General features: G+C 38.3%; 1 protein-coding gene across 1 annotated transcript in view; it reads right to left on the bottom strand.

Annotated features, from left to right (window-relative positions):
* Positions 1-421: 421 nt before the first annotated feature.
* The window catches only part of Fam83b (family with sequence similarity 83 member B), a 65,177-nt gene continuing 38,794 nt past the window's right edge, over positions 422-26,804 (bottom strand). The window contains exons 3-5 of the mRNA XM_075967746.1: positions 19,149-19,313; positions 17,486-17,610; positions 422-6,289 (exon numbers count right to left, since the gene is read on the bottom strand). Coding sequence (XP_075823861.1) covers positions 3,985-6,289; positions 17,486-17,610; positions 19,149-19,313 — 2,595 coding nt within the window. The 3' untranslated portion in view covers positions 422-3,984. The remainder of the gene's footprint in view (positions 6,290-17,485; positions 17,611-19,148; positions 19,314-26,804) is intronic.

Here is a 26,804-nt window from a genome sequence, read left to right as displayed (position 1 = left end):
GGGATGATGTATGTATGTGCATGTAGAGGCCAGAAGTTGATACCACGTATTTTCTAGATCATTCTGGGCTTCATTTACTGAGGTTGAGCCTTTCATTGAGTCCAGAGCTCATCAATTGAGCAAGTCTAGTTATTCGGCTTCTCCATAGACTCTTCCCAATCCTTTGTATTGGGACTGTAGGAATACCACTACACCCTTCTGGCTTTTATGTGGGTGGTGTGGATCTAAACTCCATCACTCACAGTTTTGTGCAGCAAGTGTTTTATTCATTGATCCATCTCCTTGGGTCCTGAAAAATACTTCTGATAAATTATCATCTAAATTCCTGATTATGATTTCTAAAAAGAAGAGTGCATTTGGATGAAGACACCTTAGGTATAATGATAAAAACTCAACAATATAGCATTTGTATAAAATTATTTAATGTTCATTTATTAATCAAAAATGTTATTTAGAGTAATATTTATTTTTAAAATTCTCTGTATATAAAAGTTACTAAATTGATTTGTTTATAATTTCATCACTTTTTAAAAATATACCAGAACCAAACTGAAATTGTAACTTTTAAAACAATCCCACATTAATCATGAGTTTAGCTAATATGAAGCGATGATTCTACTTTAAACCCCTTAGCTAAAGGCACAGTAAGAGTCAACATATATCAATAAAACAAAAATATCTGTGGCATAATAGTGGCGCAAAGATGGTTCTTTGTTGAGTAAAGTGGACCTGAATGTACCCACAATTCAGCCCTTTTCTGTATTTGTTCACAAAGATTGACAACACGTGCCCACACTTCAGCAACCACGGTAGGGTCAGGCTATGCCGTCAGAGTGGAAGGATATAAACACAGTAGGCTAAGTATCTCCGGTGCTATTATACCACCTGGGAATAGAACCACGTGCCAAGAACCACGTGGGAATCATACTCAGTCCTTGTGTTTGTGCTTAGAAACGAAAGCCTATGTAGAGGGAGAAGTTTATTGCCAAAGTTTAATATCAAAACACATCTAAGTAACAGCTTTCCACCAATATTAAAATGGGGAAGTAAAGAGATAAGAGGTATTATTTGAAATTATATCCACCAAACCTGAACAATATCTAGTGAAAGCTGTAACAACGGATATATATATATATATATTGTTAAGTGTTTTCTAGTCTTAATTGTGGGGACTTTCTCAGTGAAGACATTTTGGAAGGCTATATACACACTCAGACATAAGGGAGATAATCAAAGAAAAGGGGTAAGGAAAATAAATCTGCCATGCAAAAGCTTAAATTATCTGTCAGGCAGATGGGATAAAGCTCCCGACACTCTCCATTCACAAAGAAGAGCCCAGGGACAATTTAACAGGATGTTCCTACAAGTTAACCATACTGGCAGAAATTATGCTGCATTCCTGTGCCACTAAACTTTTGCATATGAACCTCTGGTCTGATTAAAAGGAAATATGCATTCTAAAACCCTGTTTATGAGTTAGAGTTTCTATGAATTGGCTCCTTTCTCATGATGAAAAAAAAAAAAAACGGTTGTTCTCAGCATCCTATTTTTATATTATCATTAGTGTGGATGTTTTCAAGGTCAGCATGCTTCCATTTCTGACAGAATCAGACCAGAATTGCAAACTTGGCAATTTCCTCAATTACAATAGGAGGTTATAAAGCTACTGTAATGATGTGAAACTGAACATCTATTCTGCAGTCTTATTTATAAAATATTATTACTCTAGAGGTACCAGCATATTTCTGCAGTTTATAATGAGAGAATGAGCAAAAGAGCGAGGGAATGAGCAAAAGAGCGAGGCGATTATTAACACTTCCAAAGCAGGTTCTCAAACCCAAAGCAGCTAAGAAGCAACCGGGGACAGAATGCTGGACTAACTCACAGACTGTGCTGAAATCCAGCCTCCGGCATTTGGTGCCAAGCACATCTTGAAAAGCTCAGTAACTTCTGTGAAGTCAGTTTTATTTAAGTGGATGTTCTTGCAATGATTATTGTAAGCATTTACTACTGAGCTCCTTTCCCCACCTCCCTCCCTCTGCAGAGTCAGTCTTTGCTTCCTTGAAGCCCAAATGTTACAACTCACACTGGTTCCCTCTCATTTGTTCTCATTGTCAGAGGCCAACAAGGAGATAAAAATGGCACAAAGCAATTAAAACTGGCCTTGCCGAAATCCCTCAGAATCGCTTCGTCCCTTCCTCTTCTACCTTGACTTACTATAACCATTTAATCCCAGTATGCTCTTGTTGTCTGGTGAAATTCAACTAAACTTTTTCTGGAGGATTCCTAGTTAGGAAGTAAATGTTTTCTTCAGTTCTAACAGGGCAGGTATTGAACCAGTTGGACAGAATGCTAATGTCATGCAGAAATGTTATAATGTAGAGCCACTATTTATTAGCTATGTGACTAGGAACATTATCTCAGTCTCATATCTTAACTGAAATCTCAATAATTTGTAAATAATAGTGGCGATGTTATCATAAACACATGACAGAACATGTTTGTAAGGCCAGACCTGGTTATGGTTATATGCTCAGAAAATACTAGGTAATCCATTCTACAGTCTCTCCTACTAGGATTCTTCTAAGGTAAATTATTTCAGCACCATAATAAGTGTTGATATTTGATAGTATCAAACGAATTTGCATTTTAAAAACAACACAATGTTCTGCTTAGTACTCCTGAAAATATTAAAAAAGATAATTTGAAGCTGGGCAGTGGTGGCACAAATCTTTGATCTCAACACCTGGGAGGCAGAGGCAAGCAGATCTCTATGAGTTCAAGGCCAGCCTGGTCTACAAAGCAAGTTCTAAGACAGCCAGTATTGTTACACAGAGAAATCTTTCTGTCTTTTGTTTCTTGAATTCTACATGCCACGCATAAAACAACACCATGTTCAAGTTTTTTCAATAAACAGGAAGATTTTTGTTCTTTTAAGAATAGTAAATGGTACCTCATGATCTACATAACCATCAAGCTAAGGCATGGAGATGTTTCCATCCAGCCTGGCTGTACCATAGTGAGAGACTAGGCCTGGTTCTCACTGCTACATCTAATCCTCATGAAAGAGTGTGTCATTACACCACATTCAACCCAAACTTTAAAACGGTGAACAGTTTTCAAACAAAACATTTCTGCATTTGGCTATCAATCTAACACAAGATTTGGCAGAATCTTACAGCTTTAGAAGGTTTGTATAGATGGAAAAGGAGGATTCCTATATTGTGTTCACTTCCTTTAAATTTTAATTAAGGCATAGCTATAAAAAATGGACAGCTGATGAAAAAGTGCCAAGCAGAACACTGCACAGTTATTGAGAGTTAGAAAATAAAGCCTGTGTGTGTGTCTGTAGCTTACAAGGCTGATGCTTAAGGCTGATGTATCTAAGTGCAAACACACCTCGGGCTCAATAAAACACGCTGGCCTACATAACTCAAATAACACTCTTTTTGTGCAATGCTGCATAGTAAAGATATTGAAACCATAAAATATATCAAGTTATTCTACAGAATTGATCAACAAAAAAGACTTTGTTCTATTTTCTTATATTTCTGAAAAAAATGAAAACAAAATTGTAAATTATATCACAAAGCACCAGTGGCAAGTAATACTAAGTATTTTTAAGTGACGACTTTGGAAAAAATGATCAAAAATCTAAATGTAATTTCTTCCCTGAAATTTCTTCTAATTAAATACTTAAGATTTTTAGTAGATAGAAAACAATGAATCCCATCTCTTTTTTTTAATGCTATCACCATTTCCAAACAACCTTTTAATATATTTACTGGAATAGTCCCTTGTCTGCTAACCAAGTACAATTAATTTTCCAATAAAACATTAACTTTTCTTTACAACACTACATAGTTCCCCAATTCTAATACAGAACACCCTCAGCATGGCACAAAAATCTGTTCAGTGTTCTTTGGATAAATATTACAGCCACATTCATTTTATATTTCAATTGCAATTTGAAATGAAAGTATTTCATTTGCTTTTGTGAATGAAGTTTCCGAACTTCTGCATAAATCCTCGAAACCTGTTTTCATTGGGGGAGTATGTATGATAAGCACCAGTCTTATAATTCAGCATCGGGCTGGACCTGCCATAACTGCTGCCCATTGCTGTGGCTTTGACTTCTGGGCGGTTGGCATGGGTGTTTGTCAGGCTGTTCGCTGACTGAATAGAGCTTTCAAGCTTACAAAATGGCTCAAATCGACTGTAAACTCGCTGGTTGGTTGAATGAGATCTCAGGAGCTCGGTGGCCTTTATTACCGAAGAAGAGATTGGCCGTCTTTGAGGGGCGGTGACGGAGCTGATCTCCTTCGAATCACGGTATTGGATCTGTTCAGTGTTAAATCTTGGGGCAGAGGCATCTCCCGCTCTCTCGGAAAGCCTTCTTTCAACTGGTCTGGGAGAAGGCGCTATTCTCCTACTTTCCTCTGCGTGGGAATTTACCGCTGGAGATGCGCTAGCTGCTATGTCCTCCTTGCTCTTGTGGATGCTGCCTTGAGAATTTGACGAGGAGGAACGCTTTCTTCTAGGAGATGAATCAACTCTGGGCTCGGATTTTTTGGGCTTCTGATTCTCTTCACCCTCAGAAACCAAAGTGTCAGAACTACTACACATTCTATAAAACGCGGGCGCCTTGTTCTTGGATAGATTTTCTCTCTTATCCGGAGTGAGACTAAGTAAGGATCTTAACTTCTGAGACCCCTTTTTCAAAAAGCTTGGGGAGCCTTTAACTTCCTTCTTAGAAGTAAGTTCTTTGGTGGGGTCCTCTTTATTCACATCAAGCAAAGCAGCAATGGAAATAGATTTGGTGGCCGAGCCACTTGGAGGGTCTCTCTTGATAGCCTCCTCTTCCTCGTCGTCCGTGCTGTGGGTCACATTGTGCATGCTCTTAGAACTCATCAGCACATCCTGCTTGGGTTTTCCCGGCTGTCTAATCCGATTTCTGGTAAGGGTACTATACACATAATTCTTGCTATTGCCGTGCTCTAAATTGACTTTCGAGTGGTCAAAGGATGGGAAACTTCGCCTTTTAAGCAGATTCTCGTTTTCCTGGCTTTTTGTGTTCTCTGTCTGCGTATTGGCACACAGGTTTGCATATATACAGTTGTATAATTCTGCTCGGCCATTCATTGTTTGGTTTAAGATCTCTAGTTGCTTTTCGGGAACCTGCAAGATGTGCGTTTTTGGTGTCTCTGACTGAGTAGGGAGCTTGGCGATTGACTCCAGCAAGGGTCTCTCTGTCACCCCAAGTGCATTTGTGGACCTCTCTTGGACCTCACTATGTGTATCACTTCCTTGAGAACCGATGATGGTGGAATTTGAGGAGCCAGTTGTACAGCTGCTGACTTCTTTTTGTTCAGGTAAAGTTGGTTTAAACGCCAACGAGGAACGCAGCCTCGAATGAGTATAGGCTGCATTGGCTTTCACGTTTTCTGCACTATCGTAGCCTTCGAATCTGTCACCCAGGATGGAGCCATCTGGTTCAGGTGGGACTTCTGAATTATCATTTAAGTAGGAGTCAATCCTCCAGGTGCGCAGGAAAGACTTCGTGGTGCTCTCCAGAGTCGGCATCCGTTGCTGTAAAGAGCGGATATGATTATCTGTCCCGTTAAATGACCTCCGCACATTTGAATTCCTTTCCGCAAGATTGGTTGTTTTCCTCTGGGCAAGCCGATCAGCAAAACTCTGTGCAGGTATGTTTTTCTGGCTTGCCTGGCCTCCCCGTAATGACGATGCCACGCTGAGACTGTCTGAAGGCCTTCTCCACTGTCCAGGCGCATTATTAGTCCGATTCAGAGCTCTGTTGAGCAGCTGGTATGGCGTTGTGTCTGAGGGCTCCCCAGCGTAACTATGCCTTTTCCAGTTTTCATTGATCTGATTGGGTTGGAAGTGTCGAATTGTATTTGGGCCATTGAAGTTTGGAACAAAATGAGGCTTGTATCCGTGATTTCTAATGCTGTGTTTGTCATGTTCGTTTAGGGTATACATCCCTCTGCCTTTGTAGTAACTAGGGTCTATTTTATGCATTTGGTCTTGTCTACTAAAAAGGTTTCTCTGGCTGGAAACAGAAGCTAATGAAGAAATGGATCTCTGGTAAAGGCCATTCTCCCACAGAGCTTTGCCTGGCTTCACCCTTGCTGATTCTTCCTGAGCAAAACAGCTTGGGACACAGGATCTGGCATAGAGTGTTCTAAATTCTTCATCAAATAACTCTACAAGGTGTCCTGTGATGATCTGAACCATGCTGAGATGAACTTTTTCAAATGACCACATGTAGCTGAAAACAGAAGAAAAACAAGAAACTTAATTTTGGTCAAGGATTAATGACACCATACAGTTTCACTGCAAATGTTATTTTAAAATGAGAGAAGAATTCTTGTTTTTCTTGGTTAGCATAATTTAGAATATTTTTATCATTACTACTAATAAATACAAATACGTCTTCTTAAGTAACAAGGCTACTTGACATCTGGTTTTAAGTCCATTCAAACATTTGTATACTATTTTCCAAAAGCAGAAACAAAAGTGGTTGTATATTTTGCATCTACATCTATCACAATGTTATGGAGTTAAAAAAATTATAATTTGCATATTCCAACCCAGTGGGAGTGGGAAAATCCAGGATTAGAGAGAAACATGAGAGACTTGGATGTCAAGCTGTAGCCACATGATGCGGGGCCTACCTTCCTCATGTTTACACTGAAGACATGGATAGCATCATTGTGGCAATGCCCTGACATGCTATAAAGCACAGAAGATCTGTGTTAATGCATGAATTTGAGCATCAGTTCTTTTTGACTCTTATCTCTGTGAGTTATTCATTATAATCTGGGATGCAGAGAGCTACAAATAGAGCAACCGTGGGCAGCTGCCTCAGTGGTTGCTGGACGGACCTCACTGTACTCAGTCTACACAGGATTACAATGTTCCCCATAGAACATGCCATTTAAAATGCCAGCCAGGACTTCTGAGGAAGGTTTACAACTTCTGTGAGATTAAAGTTTATAATGATTTCACCATATTTTATACAACTTTAAATCCCTTTTCCTACATAGTGTTGAAGTGAGGGAAACCTTGAAATTTCATATCAGCTTTTGCATTTGGGCTCTGAGCACCTAAGTTAAATAGAAAGAGTCACAATTTGAAAATTTAAAACTAAATTGCTAATATTATTTATATCAAAGAGTGTATATAACACACTCAAGATTATTAAAAAATAAAGTGAGATAAACACTCTATACCAAATGAATATAATATTTATATATTTCGTAGTATTATTTACATGGGGAAAACAAATACAAATATAAATATTTCCTAAATGTATGGAGTAAAAATTAATAAAATATTACAATGACACTGTACACATTGGGGATTTGTCATTTTGAGATGCTAAATTTATGTGTTACTTCCCATGAATTCATAGCATGAGAGGAATATTTACTAGGAACTCTTGATGCGAATGAGTGAGCCATCAGGATGACTTAAGATTAATGAAATGGAAATCAACAGTCAAAGACATTTTCTAGGTGATGGTGCACACCTTTAATCTCAGCACTCAGGAGGCAGAGGGAGGCAGATCTCTGTGGGTTTGAGGCTAGCCTGGCCTATAGAGTAAGTTGTTAGACATTCAGGGCTACACAGAGAAACCTTGTCCTTGTCTCAGAAAAAAGAAATAAAGAGAAAAAAAGTAAGAAAAAAAAGAGAAAAGAAAGAATTTTTTGACATGAGATCAAAAGTAGAAAAATAAAAATAATTTTTAAAGAAAGAATTTCTTTTTCAATCAAACTGAAGCTATGAATGAAGCAATGCTGAAAATAGTTAGTGATGAATAAATGTTAAATTAGCAGGTATGCAGGGTTCCCCAGAGAAAGTGGGAGTCTACGGAAGACACACAGTGAAAAGCAGAGGAACAGAAACTGCCACTGTTTAGTCCTACACACACACACACACACACACACACACACACACACACGCACGCACGCACACATGTGCACACGCATGCGCACACACATACACACATCAGATTATAGTTATATGGTAAAAAGAAGTGACATGAGGAACTCGCAAGGTGTGTAGGCAAGTTGGAAAGCTTGGGGCTTAGGACTTGCCCCCAAATTCAGATAAACTGTAAGAGAAAGAAGTGTTTGGGGATCATTTCTCTAGTGGTTGTTTGTAGTACACACTTAAAAGGTCAGGGATTGAATTTACTATAAGGAGGAAAATATTAGACTTAAGTACAACCCCAAAGTTTATGAACTAAAGTAATCAGAAGAGTTGAGTTTAGAAAACAGAATATTAGATGTTCCTCTGGAATGCTATAATAAATTGTAGGCTAAGCTAAGATATTCAGCTGAGTGTTGCAAAGGTGAATCTGAATGAGCAACAAGGCTGTTGTCGAATTTGGGAAGGACCTCTGTGATTCTCTGTCACTTTGGGGGACTTGTGTTTTCTACAAGGCAAAAGCTACAAATCTGCACAGTCAGAGCCGAACTTCTCAGAATGTGCAGAATCAATGTCCGGTGTTGGCTTGTAGCATACACCAGCTTCACCAGATTACTACATCCGGTTTGTGGACTCTATGCCCCATCATTCTCCCCAGATCTGTCACTGTTTCAGTCTTACGTGAGCTTTCAAGCACAGCTTTGGGCCATTCACCCACACAAGGCTCTTTCTACCTCAGCCTTACTTAAATCACTCGTTCAAGCATCCTTTTAGTAGTCCACACAAAGCAAGGAATCACCTCTGGATATTCTGGTTCCCAGAACTAATAGAAACAAACAGATTCTGCTCACATTAATTCCAGAAATTCCCACAATTCTACATCACCCAAGTCAAAATGTCATAAGGTAATTTGAATCTTAGCTTCTTTATTTTCTTACTTGTTAATAGACATAGTATAAAAAATCATCCTTACAAAATAAAGACTGGCTTATGTCAAGTTCTGGCATAGGACTTTCTAATTTATTTAAAATAAAATTCAAATCCTTGCCTGACCTAAATGCTCTCATATGTTTTTATCCCAGGCTTGCCTTGGGATCTTCCTGCTTCATCTCTAGAACACTAGGGTTAAGAGCAAGTGCTACCACACCAAGCATGTTTTCTGTTTCATCCTGGATAGCTTACTCTTTGCCTATGACTTGAAATCATATTTTTTTGTCCCCAATCATAAAATTTATCTCAGGGGTCCCATATAGCCTGTTGAAATCTATTTCTGCAGGTATGGTATACTGAAGATACATATAATATTTAATAACAAGTGATCAAATAAATACATTATTATTTTCAAAGTAAAAACCTAAAAGTCAGTAATGCTTATACTGGCAGAAAATATATACATTTCAGTTAAAGCTGTTATTGTACACACTGGTTTCTCTTTCTTCTTTATACACTATTCAAAAGAACAGTTGGAAGAAGAATGGCCACAGATTGAAAAAGAAAACCCAACACGTTAAAAAAAATGAACCAAACTAATGGTAAAGTGGGAACTATATTAGAGGATGTTTTATATGATGAATGCCAATAATGAATAATTTAAGTCTAGAATCTTAAGATACCATACTCCATTTAGGTGGTAGGTAGGTTATGCTTGCAAACCTTAGTACTTGGGAGGCTGAGGCAGAAGGAGCTCCACAAACTCCAGGACAGCCGAGATTACAAATTGAAATCCTATCTCAAAATGAAACAAAGCAAAAATAAGGTATCTATAGAATTCAAGAAAATACAGGAGAAGAGAATCAAGACATATCCCTACAAAAATGCCAACACAACAAAAGAAAGCAGCAGGGAAGGGAGAGGAGTTCCAGCTTGCTCTGAAATTAGCAATGGCAGAGGTAACTTTATTGTTGAAAATCACTTCTAACTCTCCAACCAAAAGTCATAAATCAAATGAATGGATAAAAAGTCTAGACCCAAGCATTGGCTGTCTTCAACACTCCCTTCAGATCTAAAGAGACAGGAGCTAAAAACAATAGACCAAAAAAGCAGTAGCCTGAAAATGATGGCTAATGACAAAAGGCATCATGGTATCAGAGAAGACAGACTTTGAAATGTTATGAAAGATAGACACCATACAATGATAAAAGGGTCAATCTAATTCAGAAAAAAGAACATGTTGGTTAAAATAAAAATAACATTCATAATTAATGAGTAAATATCATTCATAATAATTGTATTTATGCATCAAATCTTTGAAGTATATTAAGCAAATTATGACACAATTGAAAGAGAGTGATCAAAATATAAGAAATAGTAGCTGTTTTCAATGATGAATTTATAGAGAGTTGCAAAACAATACAGAACAACAAAACATAACTAAAACATTTAAAATATCCAGCAAAGCAGAATGTACATGCTTCTTTAGTGTCTATAAAAATGTTTCCAGGACAGACCATCTTTAAACCAATATTTTACTTGGTAAGCAAGTCTTAACAAAGAAAGGAAGATTTGAATGACCAAAGTATGCATTCTGATTATAGTGGAAGTAAATGAACAGCACAAGAAAAGTTAGAAAATTTCTATCTCAAGTTGATCTATAAATAAGTAACTCAGAAAGACACAGAGAAAGAAAAATAAGGGAGAATGGAATTTGGCAAACATGGATCAAAGCACCAGAAACACAGACTATGCTGGGATCTGAGCCTGTGTTCCTGGCATAGGCCCTGCTAGTCTGATTGCACATAACACACTGTCATCAGTAACTGCGCACTGGGAAGAGTCACTCAAGTGTTAAAAACCGCACAGTCAACTAAAACAAGAGCAATAAGTAGAAGAGAAGGTGGTGGATGGGGAAAACAAGCCAGCAAGCAAAAAACAAACAAACAAACAAACAAATAAACGAATAAACAAAAATCCCAAGACTGTTGGAAAGCCCTGAGGAGTGAGAGACAGATTGACTGCAAGGATGACTCCCAGGCCAATGAGTTATGTTATTTCAATACACACACACACACACACACACACACACACACACACACCACACCAGACACCAAAACCAAGAAACAGGAAAGTGCTGCAGGAAAGGAGGTTCTTTGGCTTACCAATGAAACTGCACCTAGCTTGCTAACACATGTGCACACACACGGAAGAAAAATGAAATGGCTATTAACTTTGTGATGGAAAATGAAGCAATTCACCTATACTCAGTTTTGACTTCGTTTCGATGATGTAAACCTGGGCTTTTCTCGTGGGAGAACTTGATGATTATACTCTGCTGGAAGAATGGGGACAGGAAAGGAAAGTGGACACTGGTGGGTGGGTGGGAAATACACCTCAGTCACAATGACACAGGGAGAGATAGTAACAGAAATTCGATTGGAAAAATCAATCCAATGAGACAGTTTAGGAGATTGGAATCAGTATCAGAAGACCTAGCGAGGAGAAATGAGTAACTGCATCTGAAGGCCACGATGAAGGGCAGCTAAAGAAAGAAAATAGCAATTATACTTTGGACTGCATATCTTTAATATTATTTACCTTTTAAAATATATTGTATAGTTTTAAAAATATAAATATATTATTTATGTTTATTTTATTATATTTATCTTTGATATTTGTTTATTTACATTGCTATTGTATATTATTTATATTTATTATATTTAACTTGGGTTAAAAACACTTTCTCTCCTCCTAGCAGGACATCATTCATCATTCATGTGTGTAGTTATTAATCCACATACTAAAAGTGACTTAAGAAGCTGGGCTCATGGCAGGAGGTTAAAAAGTAAAGACCATGAGATTTATGTAGTAGAAGTATATTGGTTGTAGCATGAATCTCAGAGGTGACTATCTTCATGCCTAACTACAAATGGCACCTTAGGAGACACCAAATTTAGTGAAAGTCTTGTAAATTTTGCAGAGGTCATAATATTCAAAAAGTAGGATCTTACAATAATTTTTTTTTTTTGGTGGAGCTTAGAGGCTCACATCTGCAAACCTAACAGTCAGCAGACAAAAGACAAAGGAGGACCTCAAGTTGGGGGCCCTGTCTATAACAAACAAAAAGAACCTTTCTGAGTTTAATTTATTTAAAATACCCTAGAAATATCTCCAAAAATATCTCTTAAAATTTTAGGTGGGGATACCAAGTTAAAAAAGCTATCCATACTCATTGACTATAAAATATGTGTGTTTTATTTAGTAAATGCTTGTGTTTTCCTGATGAGCCATCATTCTGTAAGCTGTTGTTCACGTGTGGCTGTGACAACTGCAGATTCTATGCATCTCTACAAATGATGAGTCTTTAGAACCTAATGGCTTCCATGGGAGGGGTTATCAATTAAAGAAGACTTTTCAGCTGAAGGTGGGGGTACACACCTCTAATATCAACATTGACCAGGCAAAATCTAGAAAACTGGCAATTTAAGGACAACCTAGACTGGATAGCTAGTTCACAGGCAACCTGGGCAATAAAGTATTGCTTTGTCTAAAAAACGTGGGGGGGGGAGATAAATGAAAAGAACTAAAGAAAGAAAAGGAGAAAAGGAAAGGAAATGAGAAAATGGAAGTAAACAAGGAGAAAATAAGAAACAAGTAGCAGGGTGCAAAAGGACAATGAGAAAACAATACACTGTAGTATAAGGGACTCAAGTTCCTTTAACTAGAAAGAACTAGGCTTTGTCCGAGGTGGTTCCTAACTATTATACAAGAACTTTTGGAATATTTTTTTACAATATGAAACTCAGCCAAAGAGGACAGGAGAGACTGCTTAACAGTTAAACATCCTTACTGTTCACCTAGGAGACCTGAGCTTGGTTCAGCAGGAGGTGAACGAGATCAGCAATAGACAGGCTAAAACAGATGAGGCGAAGCCCACGAGGATTCAACCCTACACAGTATTACAGGTAACTAAGGAATGCTGAGAGTGGAACAGCTTTCCCCAGGGAAGAGCACACCAATTGGTCACTCAAGTTCAGCTCTGAAAACACATGTCCCAGTAACAATACATAGACTGAGCGGGTCATATTTATGTAGTTAGGAATATATATATATCTGCATACACATACATGTACCTACATGTGCACGTAACTGATGTGGGAGTGTCATATATCAATCTGTTGATTTCATTGGCTAAGCAATAAAGAAACTGCTAGGCCCATTGGATAGGCCCACCCTTAGGTGGGTGGAGTAAACAGAACAGAATGCCGGGAGGAAGAGGAAGTGAGGTCAGACTCCGCAGCTCTGCTCTCCGGAGCAGACGCAGGAGAGACGCCATGCTACCTGCTCCAGGGAAGACGCACGCTATGAAGCTCCGACCCAGGATGGACTTAGGCTAGAATCTTCCCGGTAAGCGCACCTAGGGGCGCTACACAGATGATTAGAAATGGGCTAAATTAATATGCGAGAGTTAGCCTAGAAGAGGCTAGATAGAGATGGGTCAAGCAGTGATTAAAAGAATACAGAGTCTGTGTAATTATTCTGGGGCATAAGCTAGCCGGGCAGGTGGCTGGGGTTTTGGGGACATAGCCCCGCCGCCGCCCATATTACTACACGTAACAACAAGTGATATGTTTAAAAGGGACCATGAATTTGAAAGGGAGCAAGGAAGGGTGTATGGAAGGGTTCGCAGGGAGGAATGGGATGGGAAAAATGTAATTTTGAATAATCTCAAAAAGTAAAAGAAATGAAAAATCATTCAAGGAAACAAACAGGAAGGTGAGGGTCCAGGCAGGAAACATTCCATGCACAAAATATACTCGAGTGTACTATATAACAGTTCTCAGTACAACAGATGATAGAGGGAAAATGGAAAACAAAATGACAATGACTGACAACAGGTAATTTTTAAAAGAAGTGTATTTAAAAGGTTCTTGAAATATTATAATGGAGTTACTAGAAAAGGGTTTCTATGAACCCATAATATTCTCTGCTCTTAGAGACTCTATATTCTCCTCCACTCCTCACCATGACCTGGGGTTAAAAGGACTTTCTAGATTTGGTTTAGCTTAGTTTGGTTATTTGTTTCTTTTTTTTTTTTTTGAAAATTAAGTACATTTAATCAATTATTTAATTAATTACCCATATCAACCTGAGTAGCTCAGCTCCAGTCATTAAAGCATTTCACTATCAATTCCTACTGGCACAACAAAGAAATTTAGTATTAAAAATATTATTATCGTCATGTCAAAGGGTGAAAATAGAACAACTGGATGTATTTAAATAAGAAATACCATGTATAAGTAAACTCTATCTTAATTAAAAACTCAATTAAAAACTCTTTAAAATTAAGTATGTCTGAAAAAATATATACATACATAATGATATTTTTAAATGACTCATTAATTTCAAGTACTAGCTATAATTTCTGGTCTTTACAAGATTTCATTTGGAACATCAAACAGCTTTAAAAGAGGGGGAGTTCCCCGAGCCTACAGCAAACACAAGCAGAAAATAATGATTAAAAGACAGTCCTAAAATAATAGTTAGAATTATTGTTTGGAAGGTGAAATTGCACAGACAGGCCATGTAGTGTGTCCCATGATTACACTAATTTCATATAAACAATGGAAAGTGCAAGTTGAGCCATTTGCTCAGGACTTCAAGGTTATTTCTTTATAGATGTTTAGATTTATCAAAGTGTAAAGGTTCTGCTGCTTTGATCTGTTCCCTTCCATAGCTCTCTGGAGTCATGCCAATGTCTTCTATGATAGGCCTATAATAACTTAGTGACCTGCACTTTAGAAGCATTTCCTGGAGTTATTATGTGCCTGTTTATATAAGAACATTGGTATCAAATCAGGAATAATGCCATTATCAGATATTAGTGAGCAATTACTAGCCAATGCCTTCACTTTAGATCTGCCTGACTGATCTGGGCTTTCCTGCTGTATGCTGTGATTACCATTAATGAATAAAGAAACTGGCTTGTGCTGTTGATAGGGCAGAACTTAGTAGGTGGGGAAAACTAAACGGAATGCTGGGAGAAGGAAGGCAGGAAGAGAAGCCATGTAGCCCTGCTGGAGACAGATGCTGGAACCTTGCCGGCAAGCCACAGGCCTTGTGGTAAAATATAAAGTGATGGTTAATTCTAGATGTAAGATCTAGCTAGCAATACGCTTAAGTAATTGGCCAAGCAGTGTTTTAAATAATATAGTTTCTGTGTAATTATTTCAGGGCTAAGTGGCTGGTAACCAACAAGTGGCCTCTTTTCATACTTCACCTGGCCAACATAGGTTGTGATTCTGATTTTCTCAGATACTGAACAATCATACAGGAACATCTCTTGGTGCACTTTTCAAAGTGTTAAAATCTAATTTTCTTTTGAGCACTATTTTATGAGTTTTTTTGTTTCTATAGGTGTCAGATATTTATTTTATTCATCATTTATTTTGTTCATGTTTATGTGCATGTGTGTGTGTGTGTGCGGGTGCATGTGTGTGTGGGGGTGCTTGTGTGTGTGGGGGTGCTTGTGTGTGTGTGTGCACATGCATGCATATGTATGCATGTGCCACAGTGTATATATGGATATCAGAGTATTGATTATATCATGGGAGTATTAGGGATCAAACTCAAAACATCAGGATTGGAAATAAATACCTTTATGGGCTAAGTAATCACCTCAGCTCCTGTCTTGTTATTTGAGACAGGATCTTGTTATAACCCTAGCTAATACTTGAATTCACTATGTAGACCAGGCTGCCACTTAACTTGTGGCAATCCTCCTGCATGCTGAGATTACAGGCATACACTACCCAAACTGGCTTAAGTGATTGTTTCTCAATTCATATTATACATTACCCTTGTAGGAGTTAGTCCACTTTGGTTATTTTAGAGTTTCAAGGCACCTGAAATGTTAGCTAAAACCATTACTGTTTTGATGAAGAACCTGAAGCCAAGTTACAGCCTAAGTCACATGAAGATGTTAGCAAGGCCCATGTCTCCAAATCTCCACACTATAGATTCTAAACTTTTCAAATTTTAAAATGGATTTAAAAATAAATTATAATTATGTGTATGTATCCATTTGTGGGTTTTTAAATTTGAGTGAAGTTCTAGAAGAGGCAAGAAGGGGGTCTAGATCACCATCGGGCTGGAGTTAATGGTGGTTGTGAGCCTTCTACAGTAGGTGCTTAGAACCAAACTCAGGTACTCTGTAAGAGTAACAGGTGTTCATAGGTTTGTGGGTTAATATCTGGGTCTTCTATTTGATTCCATTGGTCGACTTCTCTGTTTTTATGCCAATACCAAGCTGTTTTCAATACTGTATCTCTGTAATAGAGTTTGAAGTCAGGGATGGTAATGCCTCCAGAAGTTCCTTTATTGTATAAGATTGTTTTGGCTATCCTGGGTTTTTTGTTTTTCCATATAAAGTTGATTATTGTTCTCTCAAGGTCTGTGAAGAATTTTGTTGGGATTTTAATGGGAATTGCATTGAATTTATAGATTGCCTTTGGTAGAATTGCCATTTTTACTATGTTGATCCTCCCAATCCAAGAGCAAGGGAGATCCTTCCATTTTCTGGTGTCCTCTTCAATTTCTTTCTTCAAAGACTCAAAGTTCTTGTCAAATAGATCTTTCACTTCCTTGGTTAGAGTTACCCCAAGATACTTTATGCTATTTGTGGCTATCGTAAAAGGTGAAGCTTCTCTGATATCCCTCTCTGCTTCTCTATCCTTTCTGTATAGGAGGGCTACTGATTTTGTTGAGTTGATCTTGTAACCTGTTACATCACTGAAGTTATTTATCAGCTGTAGCAGTTCTTTGGTAGAGTTTTTGGGGTCATATCATCTGCAAATAACGAAAGTTTGACTTCTTCCTTTGTGATTCGAATCCCCTTGATCTCCTTATGTTGTCTCATTGCTATTGCTAGAACTTCAAGAACTATGTTGAAGAGATATGGTGAAAATGGACAGCCTTGTCTTGTTCCTGATTTTAGTGGAATGGCTTTGAGTTTCTCTCCATTTAATTTGATAATAGCTGTTGGCTTGCTATATATTGCTTTTATTATATTTAGGTATAATCCTTGTATCTCTAACCTTTCCAAAACCTTTATCATAAAGGGGTGTTGAATTTTGTCAAATGTTTTTTTCCTCATCTATCAAACTGGACTCTCTGAACATGGCAGACAATGAGTGCTGACTGAGAAGCCAAAACAATGGCACTGGATTTTGATTCTACAGCATGCATTGGCTTTGTGGGAGCCTAGTCTGTTTGGATGCTCACCTTTTTAGACCTGGATGGAGTGGGGAGAACCTTGGACTTCACACAGGGCAGGGAATCCTGACTGCTCTTTGGACTGGAAAGGGAGGGGGAGGGAAAGTGGGGGAATTGGGGAGGGAAATGGGAGGTGGGGAGGAGGTGGAAATTTTTAATAATAATAATAATAATAAAGTTAAAAAAAGAGTAACAAGTTTTCAGCATGTCTCCAGCCTCTTTTTTCCTTGGTTCTAAGATACTGCTAAGTTGATTCTGCTAAAATTTCAATGTAATAACTTATTTAAAAGTATGAAAATGCTTAAAATAAACACTATATTCTTACCTGTAAGAACCGTACATCACTTTCTGGCAGTCAACTAACAAAAATTTCTGTTCCATTTTCCCATGGAATTTTGCTCCTGTTTTTGAAAGATAATCTTGGCCTCTTACTGTCCGTACTCGAATGTTCTACAATTATATGCAAACATAAAGTAAAATTACATCTAGAAGTGAGACATTTTGAAAAGCAAATAAATAACAGTGTAAACACATTAAAAACATTGCATTGATTGACTGATTGATTTGAGACAGGGTTTCTCTGTGTAACAGTTCTGACTGTCCTGGAATTCATTCTGTTGACCAGGTTGGTCTTGAACTCACAGAGATCTACTTGCCTTTGCCTCTAGTTTTAAAGGTGTGGGCTACTACTGCCTGGCACCGAAACAATTAATTGAAATAAACTTTTAAAACATAAAAATTCATTAAGAAAATTGCAAACATTTCCCTACAATTAAATACTCAAGAAAGAGAACCATTCCAAAATATTTTTAACACAGCTTAAATGAACATATTTTCTGTTTACATGAAATTATTTCATAAATGATACTAGATTTCACTATGAGAAATACTTTCCGACTATAATAACATAAAAATCTTGACATAAGTCAAATGTCAATGAAGGCACTAATTCAAGTGATTTGACAAAGCAACACATATCAAATTACAGGATCACTAGCCAGAGGTTTCAGAGTTGTATATGTGAGACACAGTCACCAACTGTTGCTGGTGGCATCTTACTCCAGGAAGGGTGGATAGGGGAGCAGGGAAGCACATATCTTAATTAAGGGAGCCATCTTAGGGTTGGCAAGAGACTTGAACCTAGAGAGGCTCCCAGGTGCCCAGGGATATGTCCCTAGTTAGTTCCTTGGGCAGCTGAGGATAGGGAACCTGAAATGGCCCTATTCTATAGCCATACTTATGAATATCTTGCATATCACCATAGAACCTTCATTTGGCGATGGATGGAGATAGAGACAGAGACCCACATTGGAGCACCGGACTGAGCTCCCAAGGTCCCAATGAGGAGCAGAAAGAGGGAGAACATGAGCAAGGAAGTCAGGACCATGAGGGGTGCACCCACACACTGAGACAGTGGGGCTGATCTAATGGGAGCTCACCAAGGCCAGCTGGACTGGGACTGAAAAAGAATGGGATAAAACCGGACTCTCTGAACATGGTGGATAATGAGGCCTGATGAGAAGCCAAGAACAATGGCGCGGGGTTTTGATCCTACTTCATGTTCTGGCTTTGTGGGAGACTAGCCAGTTTGGATGCTCACCTTCCTAGACCTGGATGGAGGGGGGAGGACCTTGGACTTTCCACAGGGCAGGGAACCCTGACTGCTCTTAGGACTGGAGAGGGAGGGGGAGAGGAGTGGGGGGAAGGGGAGAGGAGTGGGAGGAGGGGGAGGGAAATGGGAGGCTGGGAGGAGGTGGAATTTTTTTTTCAATAAAAAAATAAATTAAAAAAAAAGAATACCCAGACATCCTCCCAAGAAGCACATTCCAGAACAAACAGGCCTTCCAATCTTCTCCCAAACATCACTCTGTCTCCATTGTTTTGCCTTTTTCTTTTAATTTTTTTTGGCTAATTTATCTTAACATGACTCAAATTTGAACAGAATGAAAACAGTAAGCAAAAGTATTTGAAAAAAATAGAATTCTTACCCTGAGACGCTGAATTTGACAACCCTGTTTTTCAGTCATAGTTAGAAAATGATTAAAATTGGACTCATCAAGTAAAATATATACAGATATGCCTCGGGTTGATGCCTCTACTATTTCTTTGAAAATATCCACATCAGTAAACATATCCATCACTATGGCAATGACCTGTTAAACACAAAAATATGAGACAGTTTTAGAAGACTAATAAAGATTATGAAATTGCTTTGGTTTTAGTAGAAATCAAAGAAAATAGGAAGCAATTAAGCACATCACTTAGAAATGCATAAATACGTGTGTCATTTCTAAAGTATGATAATGCATACAAATAAAAACAGAATATATGCAAATCTGTAACTTGGCAATCTTCATGCCAGTCTAGGATAATGGCCATCAACACCTCAGCCATTTCCACAATGAAAGGCAAATCCAAACATGCTCTCCACAGTTGTTTATAAACCAAAGATAGCAAGGGAGTTTTAAACTCCTTCTTTGATGGCATCCAGGCAAAGGTGGGATTGTAGAAACTGTCTGAAGAATGAAGGTGTTGGAAGAGTGGAAGAGAAGACTATCTAGGAAATGATGAAAGACAGGGATGAAGAACAGGGCCTTATATGTATCTGTGTCCCTGAAATTACCTTATAGACAGAAGCAGCAAAAATTAACATCAACAACATAAATAGTCAAAGATCAATATGACTAAGAAAGAAACACCTTTAAAAACAGGCCTCTAAGCTGGAGTGCATCATATTTGAAGAAAAAGAGAATGGTTTAATTGGCTTAGCACTTTCAGTGCCAAGCACACTTACTGACAACTTCTAATGTGATTGGCAGTAAGATGGAAGTCCGCAACCTTGTAAAACTTAGATTAGCCTGCAGAAAGGCATTTTGGAGGGACATGGAGCAGCAGATAAAAGGAATCAGGGCTTCCTGACACTGAGGAGTGGTGTAACAGGCTCAGCACAGAAATACCAGTGCCAGGGTCTGCATGAAACAAAGTGCAGCTCTCTCCCTACGGACAGCACAGCTGGAGGGAGAATCATGGGAGAGCAAAACCATTTTTATTTACTCCTCTACAACATTTAGGCACAATACTGAATCATTCTTGAGTTATATAAGATGGTCTTATATATATTCTCGAGATCACCTGTAAAAGACAGTGCAATCAGGCTTGGGGGAAGCAGATTTTCTCTGGCTCCTCCCATTGCTTTCCTATGTACGGACTGTTGTGGGGGGTGGGCGGGAAGAGGAAAAGAAAAGCAGGAGAAAACGATGTCATTTGCTGTCTTGAGAATATTCTTCGTGATCTCAAGTATGTGATGTCTTCAATTCACATCCATGAGTGTTAACTTATAGTACTGTGGTTAATAAATATTAATGAAAGAAAGATTTAAAAGATAATTCATATTTTATAAAACAAATTCTAAAATATATTTCTGACATGGTCTGGCAGTACTTTTTGACTAGAAAACAGTTTAAATAAGGAAACATTACTATCCAAAATATTCTTTTTAACCAATATATATGAAGTCATTTTAATTTACCAGGAACTCTCATGTAACAAGTTATTTTAGACTTTGAAAACGGACAAAAGCCCAATTCATAGGGTTTTGTTTGGAAAAGTAATTGAAATCACTCAGTCAGTGAATGATTCGATCATACCGAGAGTAGAACAAATACCAGTCTTTCTTGTGTGACAGATAAGAGACTAAGTCAAGACCTAGATACTAGATTATACATCTTCAGCAAGCTTATCTGTGGCTGGCCAAGTCTGGCTCCTTCCCAGACATCTGTTTTCTGTCCCCTAACTCAGTGTCTGGAAATTATATGAGCTCTATAAAGCTGCAGAAGGCTACATAGCATTGTGGGGATTAGTCTTGGTCCAGAACATTGACCAGAAGTGATGTGTATTCAGCTTGACCTGAACATACTGCATGCTCACTGTGCTCTAGAAAATGACCACAATGACTACATTTTTTTTTTTTTTGGTTTTTTGAGACAGGGTTTCTCTGTAGCTTTGGAGCCTGTCCTGGAACTAGCTCTGTAGACCAGGCTGGTCTCGAACTCCGAGAGATCCGCCTACCTCTGCCTCCCGAGTGCTGGGATTAAAGGCATGCGCCACCACCGCCCATTTAAGCAAAGAAGAAGTAAAGAAATATCATATCTAGGTTTGATATGAAATACAATACAAATTCTGAAAAGAGAATACCGCTCATTGTAGCCTACTGGGAATATACAAAATGAAAGTACCTATTCTACAAATTTATCTGTGAGAAGGATTGTAAAACCTTCTTTATGAATGAGATCATGATGTTAATCTTTATAACTGTACCAAGACAAAGTCAGTTATCTCAGCTACTGCTCTATTGCCATGAACAGACATGATGAACAAGGCAACTCTTATGAAAGAGAGCACTTAACTGGGGGCATGCTTAATGTTTCGGAAGGTTAGTTCATGTAATCATGGCAGGAAGCAGGCAGGCATAGCATTGGGGCAGTAACTGAGAGTTTTACATCCTGATTCACAGGCAGCAGGCATTGAAAAAGCCAGACTGGGCCTGTCCCAGGATTTTGAAGATTCTATCACTCTCAGTGACTCACCTCCTCCAACAAGGACACACCTACTCTTTTCTAAGAGCCACATCTCCCAATGCTTCTCCAGTAGTTTCCCTAACCAGGCAGCAAGCATTCAAACATATCATCGTATGAGGGCCTTTTTCATTCAAACCACCACACATGCATAGTGCAAATCAGTGAATTTTGTTTTTAAATGGAAAGTTTGTAGTATGTTGGAAAGAAAAGTGTTTACTGTGATGCTGAAGACAAATCCAGCATTTTTTTTCAGAAAAATGGTTCATGATTGCCAGGATTTTCTTTTGAGTCTTATTTGGTTTCCTCTATGCAACCAGCTAGCAAGATATCTTCATAGGGCCTATTTGCCTAATAAGTCTGGGTGAATGATCTGCAGTCACTTTGTTGCTACCAGCACTCTCAAAGGGCTCCATTTCAAGGAATTCTGACTTCCCGGTAATCATCTAAAGTGAGACAGGAAGATTTAATTTTTTCTGGCAGAAGAAATAAAATATTTTGTAAAGATAAAAAGGTTAATGCGATTTTATAAAAAAGTATTTAGAATAAAATTAAACACAACTAAAAATTATTAATAATTGTGTAATGGAAATCAAGGAAAATGATGACTTAAGAGATATATATTTCTAAGTCTGCAAAAACCTGTCAAAATTATGAGCTAATAGGTTTAAAAAAACAAAACAAAAAGAAGCTGATATGGGGAGCAAATGTCTCTGGCCCTTATTCTTGAACAGCTTAAGTAAGAACTAATAGCTTGTAACTGTATATCAACTACTTCGATTTGTCATAAATTAGATGGAAAGTCACTGAAATGACTCTGGCTACAATAAATCAACTAGGCTAGAAAAGATTTTACATGCATTAGGTTCTAAAATTCTAAGCTGCAGTAACTCTTTTCTACTCTTGATAGTGATGTCTGAAGCAGTGTAAATAGGGCTTCTTCCCTGAACTCTAACAGATAGCATCACTCTCACATACTGAAAGTAAAAATTAAATTATCCTAGAGATTTCAGGAGTTTATTATTCAAAATTGATTTACATAAAAATAACCAAACTTCATGTCTACATTCCAAATGATCTCGAGTATGTAAAGAAAGGTATTTCATTTTTCTTTGATAACTTAACAAGATACACTGTACATGATTTACAAAAGTCTAAACCATCACTAATTGGCAAAAGAGAGAAAAATCTAGTATAGAATATATAATACAAATTAACAGAAGAAGTGAAGGGAAAGAAAGCACTAACTGATACATATGTATGGCAACTCAGAGGAGACTTGAAGTAAGGATTATCCACTTTACCTGCATAATATAGGATCCAAAGTCGCTAGTGCAAATATGAAATTTTTGCTTTTACCTTTTTTTTTAACTTAAGCAAACACAGGATCTATACGAGTAAGCAAGCTAACTTTTGAAAATAACTTCAATGGGTACTTGAAAATGAATTATGAGGGAAGAGAGAAGAAAGCATAAATGAAATTGCAAAGGACCCATAGTCCTTTCTTTGATTTAAAAAATTCAAGCATTTCACATGTTCTAATTTCTTCATACTTTTTCCAAATTAACTTTTCCTGAAACTTGAAGTAGCAAGTATACTTAGCATGGGTTCCCAAACCAACTGTGTCAGAGGTCTTAGACAAAGCAGGGAATGGAGGGGGAAAAAAACCTCAAGACCCTTCACATCTATTTTCTATCAAGATAATCTAGCTTGTGTGATCATATAGCCTGCCTTATAAAACCTCACAGGGAACACTGTGGAAAGGCAAAGGCTAGAGAGACAGAAATGGAGAGGAAGAAGCAAATTCTGACCTACCAAAAATCAACCAATTAAAATGCCTCCAGCTGGGTGCAAGCCAGCTCTAGGAGCACAAAAGGAATGCTCTAGAAATAGAGTACTCTAACCAGTCACACAATCCAAGTCAAATTGGATAGAAGTCTTAAATATAAGGCCTCAAAATATAATACTTGCTGAAGAAAGCATGCCAGAAATAAGTCAGAAGCATAGAATGAGCAAGAGATTTTGGACAACACCCCAAACTACAAATCAGCTTTGAATAGTAAGTTTTTTAGATACTAAATATAACTTGGTTCTCCTATTTAATGTGTGAAAATGAAGTTCTTCAAATACAGACAAAGGGCACTGGATTACTAAAACACTAGCAAAAATAAAAAAAAAAAACTTCACAAAACATTTGTGAACAAAGGAAATCAAAATAGAGAAATAATATAAAATATGGGAGAATATATTTGCTAACTACATGCCTGAGAAGCGAATGACATCCAGAACATGTAGAAAACTTCAAATTTCAAGAGCAGAAAGACAAATAGCATGACCTAGAAGTAGGCAACAGAATAGAACATCATTTACCAGAAAGTAACACAATTATTTAATAAGTAAAAAAGAGTTAATAGGTATAAATACCAATAAGTTATAAGTTCAAAATAGTTAATAAGTACAAAAACTGCTTAACATTACTAATGGTCAAAGAAATGTATATTAAAACTATAATGAGATATTTTTTCACAGCAATAAGAATTATTATTACCAAAATATTAACCGTAATAAGTGGTAATAAAATATGAAGGAAAAATAAGGAGGAAAAGTATATGAATACTCTTGGTGGCAAAGTAATCAAAATAGCTGTTTTAAAAAACAGTGTGGACCAAAAGGACTAAATTATAGAACTATCAAGGACTCCCAGGTGAGTGGGGATCTAGAACACTTGGTAGAAGAAGACAGAAGCAAAGGGCAGATGAACGAATCCTCATCCATACTGGATTGCCTACCTGACTGGAACCCACAAGTGGCAACAGCTGAGGAAGCAGAGAGCAAACTTTATCTAAGCAAGGATAAGGTGCCCAGGTACATAGGACCACAATATTAGATGGGGCAGTGGAAATGGGGAGCAGGTAGGAGTTGACTTAGGGTAGAGTATCTAGATGTGCAGAGCCAAGGTGACATATGCAAGGATTGCCCAGAGTTGTGCTGACCCATGGACATGACTCACAGTTGCTGATTCTGCAGAACTTGCTGACTCTGAGGGGGAGACTAATGTTGGACCTGAAAAGTTTAAATATCAGTTCTCAACATTTCAGGCCAGCATACCTTAGATCTCTTCTGAACATTGCAAACCCCTATAAGCCCTATACAAATAAAAAAATAAAATAAAATAAAATGGGTAATTTGAATTAAAAAGAAGATAAAAGTGAGGAAGAAGGTGAGCATCCAAACTGGCTAGGCTCCCACAAAGCCAGAACATGAAGTAGGATCAAAACCCCGTGCCATTGTCCTTGGCTTCTCATCAGCCCTCATTGTTCATCATGTTCAGAGAGTCCGGTTTTATCCCATGCTTTTTCAGTCACAGTCCAGCTGGCCTTGGTGAGCTCCCAATAGATCAGCCCCACTGTCTCAGTGTGTGGGTGCACCCCTCGTGGTCCTGACTTCCTTGCTCATCTTCTCCCTCCTTCTGCTCCTCTTTGGGACCTTGGGAGCTCAGTCCAGTGCTCCAGTGTGGGTCTCTGTCTCTATCTCCATCCATCACCAGATGAAGGTTCTATGATGATATGCAAGATATTCGCCAGTATTGCTATAGGATAGGGACATTTCAGGTTCCCTATCCTCAGCTGCCCCAGGAACTAACTGGGGACATCGCCTTGGGCTCCTGGGAACCACTCTAGGTTCAAGTCTCTTGCCAACCCTAAAGTGGCTCCCTTAACTAAGAATTGTGGTTCTGTGCTCCCCTATCCAACTTTCCTTTATCCCAATCATCCTGTTTCCCCAAAGTTTCCTCCATCCTCCCCTTCTCACTTTTCTCTCCCCATCTCCTCTTACCAGCATCCCACCCCACCCCAAAGATCCCAATTTTTTCCCCGGCAATTTTGTCTACTTCCCATAGCCAGGAGGATAACTATATGTTTTTCTTTGGGTTCACCTTCTTATTTAGCTTCTTTAGGATCACCAATTATATTATAGACTCTGTGACCTTTATTTATGGTTAGAAACCAATTATGAGTGAGTAAATCCTATGTTCATCTTTTTGTGTCTGGGTTACCTCACTCAGGATAGTATTTTCTATTTCCATCCATTTGCATGCAAAATTCGAGAAGTCATTGTTTTTTACCGCAGCGTAGTACTCTAATGTGTATATATTCCACACTTTCCTCATCCATTCTTCCATTGAAGGACATCTAGGTTGTTTCCAGGTTCTGGCTATTACAAATAATACTGCTATGAACATAGTTGAACAAATGCTTTTGTCATATGATAGGGCATCTCTTGGGTATATTCCCAAGAGTGGTATTGCTGGGTCCAGGGGTAGGTTGATCCCGAATTTCCTGAGAAACCGAAACACTGACTTCCACAGTGGACGGAGAGGGGAGGACCTTGGACTTTCCACAGGGCAGGGAACCCTGACTGCTCTTTGGACTGGAGAGGGAGGGGGAGAGGAGTGGGGGGAGGGGGAGAAGGGTGGGAGGAGGTGGGAGGAGGGGGAGAAGGGTGGGAGGAGGGGGAGGAAAATGGGAGACTGGGAGGAGACAGAAACTTTTTTTTTCTTTTTCTCAATAAAAAATTTAAAAAATGGCTCAGAGGTTAAGAGCACTGGCTGCTCTTCCAGAGGTCCTGAGTTCAATTCCCAGCAACCACATGGTGGCTCACAACCATCTGTACTGAGATCTGGCGCCCTCCTCTGGCGTGCGGGCATATATTGAGGCAGAATGTTGTATACATAATAAATAAATAAATCTTTAAAAAAAAAATTTAAAAAAAAGTGAGGAAGAAGAAGAAGAAAAGAAAAGAAAAAAAAAACCTCAGCTAACACTAATGCCAGAGACAAAAGTCCCAGTGTAGAAACAAACACAACACAAAAAGCAAAGCAACACCTACCCTCCAAAATTCACCAATCTTGTAGGAGCGGACTCAAAAGACAGTGACTTGAAAGAACCCTCAAAGTGTACAAAAGAACAGTAAGAAGTATGTTTGATCAACACAAAGACATTATGAAGTACTCCAAGAGAACAAAAACAAACAAGCGAATGACATAAGGAAGTCAATTCAGGAGGTGAAAGT

This window comes from Microtus pennsylvanicus, chromosome 3 (genome assembly GCF_037038515.1).
Source record: "Microtus pennsylvanicus isolate mMicPen1 chromosome 3, mMicPen1.hap1, whole genome shotgun sequence".
Lineage (NCBI taxonomy): Eukaryota > Metazoa > Chordata > Mammalia > Rodentia > Cricetidae > Microtus > Microtus pennsylvanicus.
This window is presented reverse-complemented; position numbering and strand designations above follow the sequence as displayed.